The sequence below is a fragment of the Meles meles genome, chromosome 19 (assembly GCF_922984935.1).
Source record: "Meles meles chromosome 19, mMelMel3.1 paternal haplotype, whole genome shotgun sequence".
In the NCBI taxonomy this organism is placed as follows: domain Eukaryota; kingdom Metazoa; phylum Chordata; class Mammalia; order Carnivora; family Mustelidae; genus Meles; species Meles meles.
In genome coordinates, this window is record NC_060084.1 from 45713826 (window position 1) to 45727702 (window position 13877).

At 49.2% G+C, this 13877-nt stretch overlaps 1 protein-coding gene across 1 annotated transcript; it reads right to left on the bottom strand.

The window, feature by feature from the left end:
- Window positions 1-11140: 11140 nt before the first annotated feature.
- On the bottom strand, window positions 11141-11515 carry LOC123931722 (protein CEBPZOS-like). The gene has a single exon (XM_045989194.1). It carries the CDS (start codon window positions 11438-11440, stop codon window positions 11195-11197), a length of 246 nt encoding a protein of 81 aa, XP_045845150.1. The 5' UTR covers window positions 11441-11515; the 3' UTR covers window positions 11141-11194.
- Between the last annotated feature and the right edge of the window lie 2362 nt (window positions 11516-13877).

Genomic DNA, 13877 nt, shown 5'->3' on the forward strand with positions numbered 1-13877 from the left:
GTGTGGCTAACATGTCCATTTCTCTGTTTATTGAACAACGGGCGTGTTTGATGCCTGTCGACGGGACAGGTGTTCCGTGATCCAAATCTTGACCAACCGAGCAACATTTCCAAATGCATTTAATGTGTCAGTTTAAGTTTAAATGGATCAGAGCCCAGCAGTCCATCTGGTTCTGTAAGAAGAAAGAAATCTCTCCACCTGGGGTGCTCAGTTGGCTAAGTGGCTGCCTTCAGCTCAGGTCAAGATCTCAGGGTCCTGGGATCGAGCCCTGCATTGGCTCCCTGCTCAGTGGGGAGTCTGCTTCTCCCTCTCCTCCTGCTCATGCTCTCTTTCTCTCTCAAATAAATCTAAAAAAAAAAAAAAGATAAATCTTAAAAAAAAAAAGAAATATCGCTCTACCTTTCATCATTGCCTCTAAGTTCTGTCCTGTGAGTAGTATCCTTTCAATGAAATTCAGTATCAAGGACAGTCATAGGTGCCTGTAGAATGGTAGCAGAAACCAGCTAGTTTTCCTTGGGTGTTTGCCTGTCCCAGCTGAGCTAGCTCCACGAAAGCACCCCCAACGAAAGTCAATACCATGTGAACCGAGCACCGGTACCCCAGGGACCATTTTCTCTCTTTTAAAAAGTTGCAATAGGGGCGCCTGGGTGGCTCAGTGGGTTAAGCCTCTGCCTTCGGCTCAGGTCATGATCTCAGGGTCCTGGGATCGAACACTGCATCGCGGGCTCTCTGCTCAGCAGGGATCCTGCTTCCTCCCCCCCCCCCCCACCGCCTGCCTCTCTGCCTACTTGTGATCTCTCTCTCTCTTTCTCTATCAAATAAATAAAATCTTTAAAAATAAAAAAATAAGAAAAATTAAAAAGTTGTCGTGACATCAGCAAGATGGTGGGTTAGAAGGTCCCAGCACTTGTATCTCCAGAAAAACAATGATTTAACAAGGTACTTAGGGGTGAAAAGCTCAGAGAAGAGTTCTGGAGTACGGGAAGCCCAAGGTCTGGAGTACGAGCCCAAGGCCTCTGTAGAAAAGCACAGAAAGCATTCTACCTGTGTTGCCTCAACCCCTAGTCCTACAATTTGCTGCCAAGGGGGATCCCCTTGGCGGGGATGCACCCCTCCCCCTCCCCCACTTGAGGAGAAAAGGAGAAGATTCCAGCAGCTTTCACCATGAGGACCCAAGTGGGGGTCAAACACCCAATGTTTGCCCATGCTAATCCCAGCTGAGGGAGCTGCCTAGAGTCCATGCCAATAGGCTGAGCGCCTGTTGGAGGAAGGCATAGGAGGGCATAGAAAAGGGGACGGCTGGTCGACCCATGCACTGGACACCTGCATTCAGAGGCCCCTTGGCCCCTCACTTGTCCCTGGCCGGCGCATTCCACTTGCCTTTCCCCAATCCTAATGTAAATTCCCTTGTTTATTAAACCTTCCACGCACCAAGCTGGAGTAGTCCGCCTCTTTCTTTTGTCTCTCCTTGCCCTTTTTGTACGGTAGCCAGTTTCAAATCATACCTGGCAAGCTCCTGAGGAGCTTGCAAGCCAACGTGCCTGGGAGCTGACATTTCCACCCCATCCACACAGGCCAGGGGTCCACACATGAACATCCGCACCCTTGTTGGCTAGATGGTTATTAAGAAATGGGGTGAATAAACCAGAGGTCCCGATGGTGGGACTCTGACCTGGTAGTGTGACCCCGAAGGGCACCAAACAATGTCCTGAGAGTTTGGGACAATGGGTGTAGGAAGACCCGGGCGCCTCCCTGGCGGTCGCCTCATTGCCTAACTCCAGGGTCACCGCCCACATTTGAGCGCTAGGGGGCGCCATTCGCACATAACATGCAAAACGGTGTCCGTGATGGTGCGGTCCTCTATTCCCTCTCCTGTGGGTGAGCAGTACTCCTCCCCCGGTGCACAGGGACCCGCTGCTCCCCGGGTCCACGAACTAGTCGCTCAACACGAGTGGACGTGCGTGCAGCCACCGGGACCCGCTTCGCCTGAGGACTTTCTATCCAAGTTTCCTGCGGTGTTTCCAGCAGTGTCACTCAGGGTTTAAGACCCACCCCTTATCCTTGATGTCCAATCAGGATGGAGGGCTGGATCCTTGGGGCATCAATCGGGCAGAGGCTATTTTATACCCACCCCCCCAAAAAGGTAAACAAACAAATACAATGAAATGGGATTTGTCCATGGAAGTAGTCCTGACCATAACTGGCACGTGAAAAAGTAGGAAATCTGAATACACCAATAATTAAAGAAGTAACAAAGGAAGTTAAAGAGCTACAGACTTAAGAATGGCATTAGATGGTTTAGAGCCAATTCTGCCATATAATCAAACAAAGAACCCCTAGGTTGTGGGAGGAAGTCCGGAAAATAGAAAAAGAAAGGACATTCCCAAAATCTTTTGAATGCTTGGCACAATTCCTGCAACAAACCTAGAAAAAGAGGATTAAAAAGAAAACCAAAACACTAGGCAAATGGCACTCATAAAACAGAAGGAAATTTAAAAAAATTAACCAATTGAACTCAGCAATGTTGTAAGACATCGATTCACAAGAAATGGTAGGGATGCTCTCAGAAATACAGAAATATCTCAACAGTACAAAATGTGCCAGAGATTTCCGGCTCATTCCCAGGTTAAAGAGGAAATCATATGGGATTGTCTCAGAAGGCAGAGAAATGTTGCGAATTAATGGGAGAGGCCCACCGTTCAAGCGCCTCCTCCCTCTGCCTTTCCTCCAGCTTCCTCGAGCTGGAGGGGCAGGAGGCTGGAGCACAAACCGGGCATTCCTTACAGGTTGGACGAGAAAGAGTGAGAACAGCGAGGAGAGTCAGAACCCTGAACGATCTTGAGGGCAACCAGCAAAACAGGGATTGCTGCACAGATTGGAGATGAGAGAGAGGGAGAAAGAAGGAGGCGGAGAGAAGCTGGGGAGGGGGAACACGGGGAAGGTGACCCAGACACAGAGGGAAAGGTAGAGACAGAGGGGGAGACTGAGGGTCAGATGGAGGGAGGCTGAGACTCAGAGATCCTGAGATATTTCCTCATTTGAGAACGATGGCAGTGACGTCCACCAGCTGCACGGCAAGGGCTCAATCAAAGGTTTCTACATGATTTTAAGAATTCTGAGCTACTCTGTTTTTTCACCTTTCAAGATCTCTAAGAAATCAGATCGAATTCTGTCATTGAGGGCATCTTAGTTGCTCTCCAGAAACAGAAACAGACATGAGTTATTATTACCTTAGTGGTTGCTTAGGGCGTACCCTAAACATCTTACCCAATCAGGATGAGCCCTAGATTCATACAAACTTTACTCCAATGAGATACAAAAGCACTGTTCCCATATAGCTCAGTTACCTTCCCCCTGTGTTGTATTATTGCTATACATGTCACATCTATCAGTGTTACCCAGAATACATTATGATAATTATTATTTAAAAATATTTTTATTTATTTATTTGAGAGAGAGTGCACAAGCAGGGTTAGGGAGACCAATGCGGGCTCAATCCCAGGACCCTGGGATCATAACCTGAGCTGAAGGCAGACACTTAACTGACTGAGCCACCCAGGCACCCCCATTGTTATAATTATTACTTTATATGATGTTATGTCTTTTTTAAAAAGATTTTATTTATTTGACAGAGAGAGATCACAAGTAGGCAGAGAGAAAGGGGGAAGCAAGCTCCTTGCTGAGCAGAGAGCCCGACGTGGGGCTGGATCTCACGACCCTGATATCATGACCCTGAGATCATGACCTGAGCTGAAGGCAGAGGTTTAACTCACTGAGCCACCCAGGCGCCCCTATGATGTTACATCTTTTAAAGAAGCTGAGAGGAGAGCAAGTATATATTTGTAACTTTTGTTATATATACTTTCTCCTTCTGCTTCTTCCTCTTCCTCCTTCTTCTTTCTCCTTCTTCTTCTTCTTCTTTTAGCTTTTATGACATTAACCTTTGGGGCTGTTATTGGAAATTACATCACAATTCTACATGTTATAAGTCCAACAATACTATAGTTAAATGTACATGGGTATATGTGTGTATTATTAGACTATATTTTTTAGAATAATTCTTAGAATAATCTTTCTGCTCCTTACTCTCCTTTTCTCCTGGTACTCCCATTACGTGTATATTGTTTGACTTAATGGTGTCCTGCATTTCTCTGGGGGCTCTGTTCATTTTTCTGCACTCTTTTTTTCTCTCCATTCTTCAGACTGCATAATCGCTATCTTCCAGTTTGCTAATTCTTCCTTCTGTCAGCTCAGATTTACTGGTGAGCCCCTCTACTGAGTTTTTTGTTTCCGTTACTATACTTTTCAGCTCCAGATTTCCATTTGGCACTATTTTATAATATCCAACTCTTAATTTTTTTTCAACTTATTGAATCATTATCATCATACCTTCCTTTTACTTTTAAAAACATGATTCTTGGGCACCTGGGTGGCTCAGAGGGTTAAGCCTCTGCCTTCGGCTCAGGTCATGATCTCAGGGTCCTGGGATTGAGCCCCGTACCGGGTTCTCTGCTCAGCAGGGAGGCTTTTCCCCCCTCTCTCTCTGCCTGCCTCTCTGTCTACTTGTGATCTCTCTCTCTGTGTCAAATAAATAAATAAATAAAATCTTTAAAAAAAAAACCCACCATGATTCCTCTTGGTCATTTGAACATATTTACAATAGCCACTTTGAAGGTTGCCTGCTTTTTAGAATCCCTTACCCAGGTGTTCTGGAACCTGCTTCCAGCCCCTGTGTGCACCTCTCTCCTGGCCCACCTTGAACCCTACAGCCAGGCCAGGTCATGCTGGTGTGCACACCTCTGCATCCCAAGGGGTGGCAAGAGGTGATGTGGGAGATGGACCAAGCTGTGACATGGAGATGAGGGTGTCCAGGTCAATGCAAGGACGACCGACCCCTCGAGGAGCCTCCATTTATACTTTTCGTCCAGGATCCACAGATGTTAGGGCTGATTTTGACTGGCCATGTCCCACTTCTCACCTGTGTAGTGGCTACATGTGTGCTCACTGTATAATTTTCAAAATATGTATAATATGTATAAAGGTGCAAAGTTGTGTTTATAAAGATTTAGGCAAAGATTTATGATATTTCACAACTTAAAAAATGGTTTAAAAACTTTACCACTATTTGGCTGGAGCCCCAGCTCTTCTCATGACATAAAGCCTCACGCAAGTATCTGTCTTCTTTCTCTCTCTGTCTGACCTAATCTCCTGCCATCCTCCCCTTTGCTCACAGCTCCAGCCACACTGACCTTCGCGCTCCAGCTAGGAGGCCATGTTACAGAGGAGTTTGTTGGAGGGGGCTGAATTGGCCCTGTCTTTACTTTTAATTTTTTAATTTTTAAAATTTGAGTCTAGGGTGCCTGGGTGGCTCAGTCGGTTAAGGAACTGCCTTCGGCTCAGGTCATGATCTCAGGGTTCTGGGATCGAGTCCCACATGGGGCTCCCTGCTCAGTGGGGAGCCCGTATCTTCCTCGCCCTCTGCCTGAGACTCAGCCTGCTTGTCTTCTCTCTCTGTCAAATAAATAAATAAAATTTATTTTTTTAAATTTATTTATTTGACAGACAGTGAACACAAGTAGGCAGAGAGAGGCAGGCAGAGAGAGAGGAGGAAGCAGGCTTCCCGCTGAGCAGAGAGCCTGATGCGGGGCTCAATCCCAGGACCCTGGGATCATGACCTGAGCCAAAAGCAGAGGCTTTAACCCACTGAGCCACCCAGGCGCCCCTAAAATTTAAAACAAAATAAAATTTGAGTCTGACACATGATGTCCCATTAGTTTCAGGTGTCTGACCCTGCCTTTAAAGCCCTTTGTGTCAGCAAAGCGAAGGCATGCCTCCGACGGGGGTCGGGGGAGAGAGAGTGCTGGGGGCTGGAGTGGCAGGAGTGACATGGCGCCCTCCGGGGCAGGGAGGAAAGGTGTCTGCTTATGTAAGAAAGCTGGAGACAGTTCTGAAGGCTGCCCAAAAAGGAACAGTTGTGGTGGAAGGAGCCATCCATCAGGTGCCCCGAACAGGTGGAGGCTGGGGCTACTCTAAGCGGAAAGCTGGGCTCAGAGCTCCGATTACCAGCACAGAGATCCAACTCTCCAAACTGGTGCCAGAGGGGAGGGACGGGAAGAGACGGAGGCCTGAGTCAGCGGAAAGAGCGATTCCAGAGCACCTGAGGTGACATCAGCCCCGGCAGAAAGGGAGCTGGAGCCCAGGAACAGTGACCTCTAGCTCAGCGGTTCTCAGAGTAGGGTCCCCTAGACCACCAGCACCAGCAGGACCTGCGAACTCGTTCACAGCGCAAATTCCCATGCTCCCCTTAGTGAGAGTCAGAAACTCTGGGCGGAGGGGAAGGCCCAGCAAGTGGTGTTTCGACAAGTCCTTCAAGGTGATTCTCAGATGCCACCACACCGGAGAACCCCTGATCTCACTTTGACGAGCCTGGACCTGGTGCCAGGCATGCTTTGGAGCGATTTACTTCTAGTAACTCACTGGTCCACACGACAGCGTTACAGATAGGAGGGGTACCATTTTACAGGTGGGAAAAGCGAGGCAGGGGGATTTCCGTAACTCGCCCAGGCTCAGAATGGGAGGGACGGGTGCAGCCAGAACCTCAAGCAGGGCTCTCCCAGCGCCACCTTGCTCCCTGGCAGTGCTCCCCCTGCTTGAGCACACATTCCCTGCAGGGCTTCCTAAAACACGGGCCGGAGCCCATCCCTCCGTTTGTGAGTCACTGATGGTGGCAGGTCCAAGAATCTGCACTCCCCACGGGGCCCTGGGTGATGCTGCTGCTCCCCGCCCAGATTCTACACCAGGAGGAGGGTGGTGCTGTTATCCCGCTTTTCTCCACGTGCGGCTGGAGGCCAGCTGATGGAGATGCCGACTGGGACTCTGGGGGAAAATCCACGTGCACAGCCACCCGCTGGGACTCTCGCCCACAAACGACAGAAGGCCCAAATTCACACTGGCGGAAGCAGGCTCATGTTACTGCAACCGGTTTAAGTTTGCCTTTAGGTACAGGTGGACCCAGGGCCAAGGAGGTAGTTGGGATCGTTTCTCTCTCCATCTCTCCTCTGCCTTCCCTTCTGTGTTGTCTTCGTTTTCAGGCAAGCTCGCCTCTCACGGCGGCCCCCAGAGGCTTTGATTCTCAAGCTGGGACCCACATCACCAAAGGAGCACCCCTTTCTTCCTATCTCAGCCCACCCTGGCTCTCACTGGCCAGGCAAGGGCCACTGGCCCATTTCTGAAACAGTCACTGTGGGCAGGGAGATAGAAGGTTCTCTCATGAGCCAGGCCTGGGTTATGGGCTCACCCCTAGAGAGCCAGCAGGGAGACTCATCTGCATCCTGTGTGTGTGTGTGTGTGTGTGTGTGTGTGTGTGGCGAGTGGGAGGTGGATTCGGGGTAACCAGAAAAGGGAATAGAGGGACAGGCCAACGTAACCAAGGTCTACTAAGCCAAAGGCCAAATGTGAATCTATTCCTTAAAATTCTCTTAAGATGGGCCCAAGCACAGAGACCATGGTAAAAGAGAAAACTCAGAAGCTGATATATTTTATTATTTCTTTTATATAAAGAATTAGGCAAAAAGAACCTATGGTGTTAGAAATCAGCAGGGCGGTTACCCATGCCGCATAACAAATCTCCCTATACTTAGTGACATCAAATAAGGATCACTGATCACTATTATCACTCATGTTTCTGGAAGTTGGCTGAGCTTAGCTAGGTGGCTTTCGCTTGGGGTCCCTCATGGGGTGATCGTCAGGTGGTGGCCGGAGCTGGGGTCATCTTGAAGGTTCCCTGCTTCCTGGGTTTGGCAGCTGGTGTGGGCTACTGGCCTGAATGCTCCCACATGAGCCTCTGGCCTGCTCTTCCTCACACACCAGCTGGGTTCCAAAGGGAAGCACTCTGAGAGAGAACCAGGCGGAAACGGTGGTTTTTTTTTGTTATGATGTGGCCTCCGATGTCACACAGTGTCACTTCGGCCGTACTCCCTTGGTCATCTTGGTCATAAAGGTCTGCCCAGGACCAAGAGGAGTGGTCATACACGCCATCTCTTGATGTAAGTGGAGCACGTGGAGCATATGGTTATAAATATTTTTAGAAACTATAGGATGTGGGCACCTGGGTGGCTCAGTCAGTTCAGCATCTGCCTTGGACTCAGGTCATGATCCCGGGGTCCTGGGATTGAGCCCCGCATCTGGCTCCTTGCTCAGCAGGGAGTCTGTTTCCTCCCTCTGCCCCTCCTCCTGCTCGTGCTCATATGCATGCTCTCTCTTTCTCTCACAAAAATAAATAAATACAAATCTTATAAAAGAAACTATGATATGCCACAGGGAGGGAAGGCTAGGAGGGGGCATGAAGGGGGGGGCTGTTGGGGGCCTAGTTATGCTGCTTCTTAATCTAGATGCTGTTTACAACAAGCTGCCTGTTTTCCCCTACACCTGCCATGGCATTTCCAGGGTCTCCGCCCATGCACTTCCAGACTTTTCTCATCCTTCCTGTCTTAGCTTTACTGTCCTCTCCTCCAGAAAACCACCACCAACATTCCACACCCCCTCCCCGTCCTTAGTCTTCTCAGCACCACTGGGCCTAGCAAGGTCGTGATTAGAGTACACACCCCCTTACCTTCGGCGGTCCTGTCTACCTCTTCCCCCCAACCCTAGACCGGAAGTCCTCTAACCTTACTGATCCCACAAAAGTCTCCCATACGTATCCCCGCTACACGTGTGTAACTGACAAGTCGGACTGTACTCGTACGCACAAATACAGAACAGGCATTCAGAGATGCTTAAAAGGAGGAGATGAAAGTGATTCTGCGTGGGCTTTCTGGGTTTGTCTTAAAAGTCCCTGGAGAACCAGAACCCTCTTCAAAGACCCGTACCGTGACCGTGAGTGTCACAAGAGCCGGTGATGCTCTTTCTCGCTCACCTTGGTATCCCTGGCCACGGAGCTGAATGTGGGAACTCATTCACCTACCCCACACTGAACTCAGGAGCTGTGTGCTTTATGGCGTATGTTACGATACTCGAGTGAAAACAAATGTACTTAACAACAGAAAGGTAAAGTTTTCAAAGCCGACGGACATCAGAGAAGGTCAGATAGAGTGAAACATTGACCCACCTCTGGCCCTCCCCACAGAAGTCTTGATGCCATAGGAAGCTTCTGGCCCGGAACCCCAGAGGTAGTGGCCCCACGGGGGGAGGGGCACGGAGCAAGAAGAGATGGGGCCTGATGCTAGGCCATTCTCGGTGATGAGTCACAAGTTGACTGTAAAATGCCAATGTAAGCAGACACCTGGAATGGCTTCTCCCATCCAGAGATGATGGAGTGCTCTCTCCTTGAACCAGGCTGTGCTTACTGATTTAACCACAGAATACAAAGGAGGTGGCCTTCTGAGGCTAGATCGTAAGAAGCCTTCCAGCTTCGAATTGGGTCTTTGGGAAAGCTTACTCTTGGAACCCAGCCACCGTTCTGAGGAGCCCAACACACAGTGGAGAGCCACGTATGGGCACTCCAGCCACAGCCCACGGCCATGGTCAGTGTCAACTGCCAGCCACGTGAGTGAGCCATCGTGACATCCCGCGCCTCCGGGTGACTGCAGACCCAGCTGATATCCAACTGCAATGGTATGAGTGTCCTTAAGCAAGAAGTGCCCAGTGGAGCCCAGTCACCCCATAGAACCACGAGATATAATAAGAAGTTGTTGTTTTAAGTCCCATTAAGATTTGGGGTGGTTTGTTTGTAAGCAGTAGGTAACGAACCACGGGGATGCCCCCAGTGGTTCCTGTGGTGTGCACGTAGAAGACTTTCCTCTCCTCTCGTCTTCAGAACGTGACTGCAGTGTTGGAATTCCTCGGAGGTGACAGGTGGACACACAGCAGCCTGGCTGCAGCCAGGAGCCATCCAACGGATGGCAAGACAAAGCACGACAGTCTGCAGTCTCTTCCAGGCTCACTCGGTTAAATGGAGGCCCCGAAACCAATCTCACACAAAGAAATCGTGCAGGTAGAGCCCTCAACACAGGGCGTGACACAGCGGGGGGGGGGCCCTAAAATGTCAGCGGTAACTCACTCACCATGCGGGTCGCTTGTTACGATGCACCTGACGGCATGGGAGAGGACCCACAAATCAACAGGGCTTGCTTGAATCAGAAGGAAACGCATTATTTCACAGAGCATGAAATCCAGAGCTCGTCTGTCCCAGGGTTGTTAAATTCCAACATTTAAGAAAAATTTAATGAAATTATACTTCAATAAAAATATTACCTAAAGGGCGCCTGGGTGGCTCAGTGGGTTAAGCCGCTGCCTTCGGCTCAGGTCATGATCTCAGGTCCTGGGATCGAGTCCCGCATCGGGCTCTCTGCTCGGCAGGGAGCCTGCTTCCCTCTCTCTCTCTCTGCCTGCCTCTCTATCTACCTGTGATCTCTCTCTGTCAAATAAATAAATAAAATCTTTAAAAAAAAAAATATTACCTAAAAATACACCATTACTTGAATGCCACCAAATTGCCAGGTACTTGCCCATCTCTTCTTCTTCTTCTTTTTTTTCTTTAAGATTTTATTTATTTGAGAGGGAGAGAGAGAGAATGAGAGGAGAGAGGGTGGCGAGAGAAGCAGACTCCCTGCTGAGCAGGGAGCCTGATGTGGGACTTGATTCCGAGACTCCAGGATCATAACCTGAGCTGAAGGCAGACGTTTAACCAACTGAGCCACCCAGGCGTCCTGCCCATCTCTTTTTTTTTTTTTTTTTTCATTTCTTCTCCTAGTTTTTTATTTGTTTTTTTTTTTAAAGATTTTATTTTTATTTCTTTGACAGATAGAGATCACAAGTAGGCAGAGAGGCAGGCAGAGAGAGAGAGAGAGGAGGAAGCAGGCTCCCCGCCGAGCAGAGAGCCCGATGCGGGGCTCGATCCCAGGACCCTGGGATCATGACCTGAGCTGAAGGCAGAGGCTTTAACCCACTGAGCCACCCAGGCGCCCCTAGTTTTTTATTTGTTAAACAGTAATCTTTAACAATAAATGCCAGAAGAAAACAACAGATAAAAGCAGGGGATTTGCATAATAGATGGGAAATGACTGAGCCGTGGCAGACCAGAAGTTTCTGTTTTCTTCTGTGGGGCCAGGAGTCCACAATGTGGTGTGCTCATCTTTCTTTTCCCTCACAAAGGTCACAAACAGCTTAGATGGGAGGCTGAACGCGATGACTGGTCCTAATTTTTGCTAGTCAGCCATTTTTCTTGATCTTGCTCTCTGACTCCATACATTCCAGACTGTTCAATGGATTTGTAATAAACTTCCAAGATGAAGGGAAATTTCTTGCTCATCGTTTGCCGGAAATCTTGGCTTGTGTTCATCTTATTAAATAAAAAATATGCTCCAAAAACACCCAAGAGTTCAACAACTAAAACTCCTTTAAAGATCTTCTTTGCCACTGGTTCCATAGTGCGGGCCATCATATAACCAACAGGCAGGTGAGTGGGTGGGAACCGTTTTGCTGTTTACGATGCTGTACCTGAGGTGCTTGCACACAGGACTGCACGTGCCTGCCCATCTCTTCTTAATTCAACTTTATGGAGGCATAGTTTACGTGCCATAAAACATACCCATTTTACGTGCATAATTCAATGAATCCCAAAAGGTTCTCTCTTGCCCGTTGCTGGTTTTTGTTTTTTTTTTTGGATTTTATTTATTAATTTGACAGAGATCACAAGTAGGCAGAGGCAGGCAGAGAGAGAGGAGGAAGCAGGCTCCCTACGGAGAAGAAAGCCCAATGCAGGGCTTGATCCTGGGACCCTGGGATCATGACCTGAGCTGAAGGCAAAGGCTTTAACCCACTGAGCCACCCAGGCGCCCCATGACTTTTTTTTTTTTTTAAGATTTTATCTATTTGACAGAGAGAGAGAGGGATCACAAGCAGGCAGAGAGGCAGGCAGAGAGAGAGGGGGAAGCAGGCTCCCTGCTGAGCAGAGAGCCCGACGCGGGGCTCGATCCCAGGACCCTGAGATCATGACCTAAGCCAAAAGCAGAGGCTTAACCCACTGAGACACCCAGGTACTCCATCCCGTAACTACTTTTTAAAAGCAATGTTTCTATGCAATTAAAAGAAAAAGAAATCTCAGACTGGGGAGAACCTGTACCAATATGCGTCACACCAACAACAGTAGGTATGTATTAACTGAGAAAGTCCCCATTCGGACCTGGGCCATCAGCAGAGGACACAGGTGGAGAGAGGAGCCCCGGGTAGCTCAGGGGCAGAGGCAGAATAATTCTGCCAAGAGATCGGGGAGGCCCACGACGGGGCTACCGCTCGCCCAACGGAATGCGTACAGCGGCGGCAATGCTATGCGGGTGCCGGGCCCCATCAGAACAAGACCGCTACGCTGGCTCCAGACTCGTAAACTGTGCACAGCCCACATCTGACTTGTCATTTCTCCATTCAGTTCACAAAACAGTAATTCGGTGCCAGGTTCTGGAGATAAGGTGGTGGCCAAAACAGATTTTGTCCCCATCCTCATTATAAATCTGTCTAGAGAGGGAGACAGACAGGAGATGCTGGCACCGCAGATGGTCGGGACTGAGGAGCGGGAAATCCAGACTCTGAGAAGCCTGGAAGCGGCACTGGACCACCCTGGCGGAGGGGGTGTCAAGGAAGGCTTCCTGGAGGAGACACCTTAATTCAGACGTGAAAGACATAGGAATTAGTTGTGAGGAGGCGGCTGGGAGAAAGGGGGAGAGGATGCTCCAAATGAGGAAAAAGCATGTACAGATGCTAGGGGTGGCAGGGAGTCTGGAGTGTTCTAGATCAGCACCATCCAAGAGAAACATAACGAGAACCCCAGACGTGAGTCACCACGTATTCAAAATTTTCTAGAAGCCACGTTAAAAAAAAAACTCAGGTGAAGTTAATTTTAATAATATGTTTTATTTAACCTGATATATCCAAAATATTACTAACATGTGATTGATATAAAAATTATTGAGATATTTTACATTCTCTTTTTTGTACTAAGTCTTTGAAATCTGGTGGGTGTCTTACACTTCCAGTATCTCTCAGTTCACACTAGCCATATTTCAGGTGCTCGGGCACCACCTGTGTGGCAAGTCAAAAGCTACTTTTGTACTCAAGTCGCTACTCAAAGCGCCGGCGTCACTTGGGAGCTTGCTAGAGCTGCAGAATCTCAGGTCCTTCCCTGCCCCACTGACTCAGAGTCTGTATTTTAACAAGATCCCAGGGGACTTACAGGTGCATGAATTTGAGGAAAAATGGGTCCGGCTCTGTCCCAAACATTTCTGTGGCTTCTTACCGCCCCCACGAAAAATGCCCAGCTACCAACCTCGGCAATCGCTCATTCATTCGTTCATCCTCACTACTACTGAGCCCTGACCGACTCCCAGGCCCTGTGCTGGGTGATGCCGGGGCCATGGCATGGATGAAGACAGACGTGACTCCTGCCCTCACGGAGCCCCCCTGGCCATTAACCAAGAAGCACCCAAGCCCCTGCTTCATTTTGACTATGGAAAGGGTGGTACGGTTCAAGTGAAGTCACAGAGTGCAAGTTCAGGAGGCCTGACCTGGTTGGAGTGGAGGAGGCGTCCAGAAAATAACCCAAATAAGGGAAGAGGCCACTATCACGGCAAAACGCCAGGAGCAGATTAAATGTCCCACTGCAGAGGGCGGGCTGGCCGAGCCGCCCCAGCCTTCCCACAGTCACTAAGAGGGATCGGATTGTTTTCAGGTTTCAGAGCAACGAGGAGAAAGGCCTGGGGGATAGGGTTACGAGAGTCAAGCCAGGAACAGAGCCCAGTGATAGTATCACCCCACGCACAGATCTGTCTGCATTACAGAAAATCAGGGAGGTCGTCCATTGGCCAGCAGGGGGAGGCCTTGGGGCT

Bases quoted from the DNA above. Each gene is read 5' to 3' on its own strand.
- LOC123931722 (XM_045989194.1), bottom strand. From the start codon at position 11,440: ATGATGGCCCGCACTATGGAACCAGTGGCAAAGAAGATCTTTAAAGGA.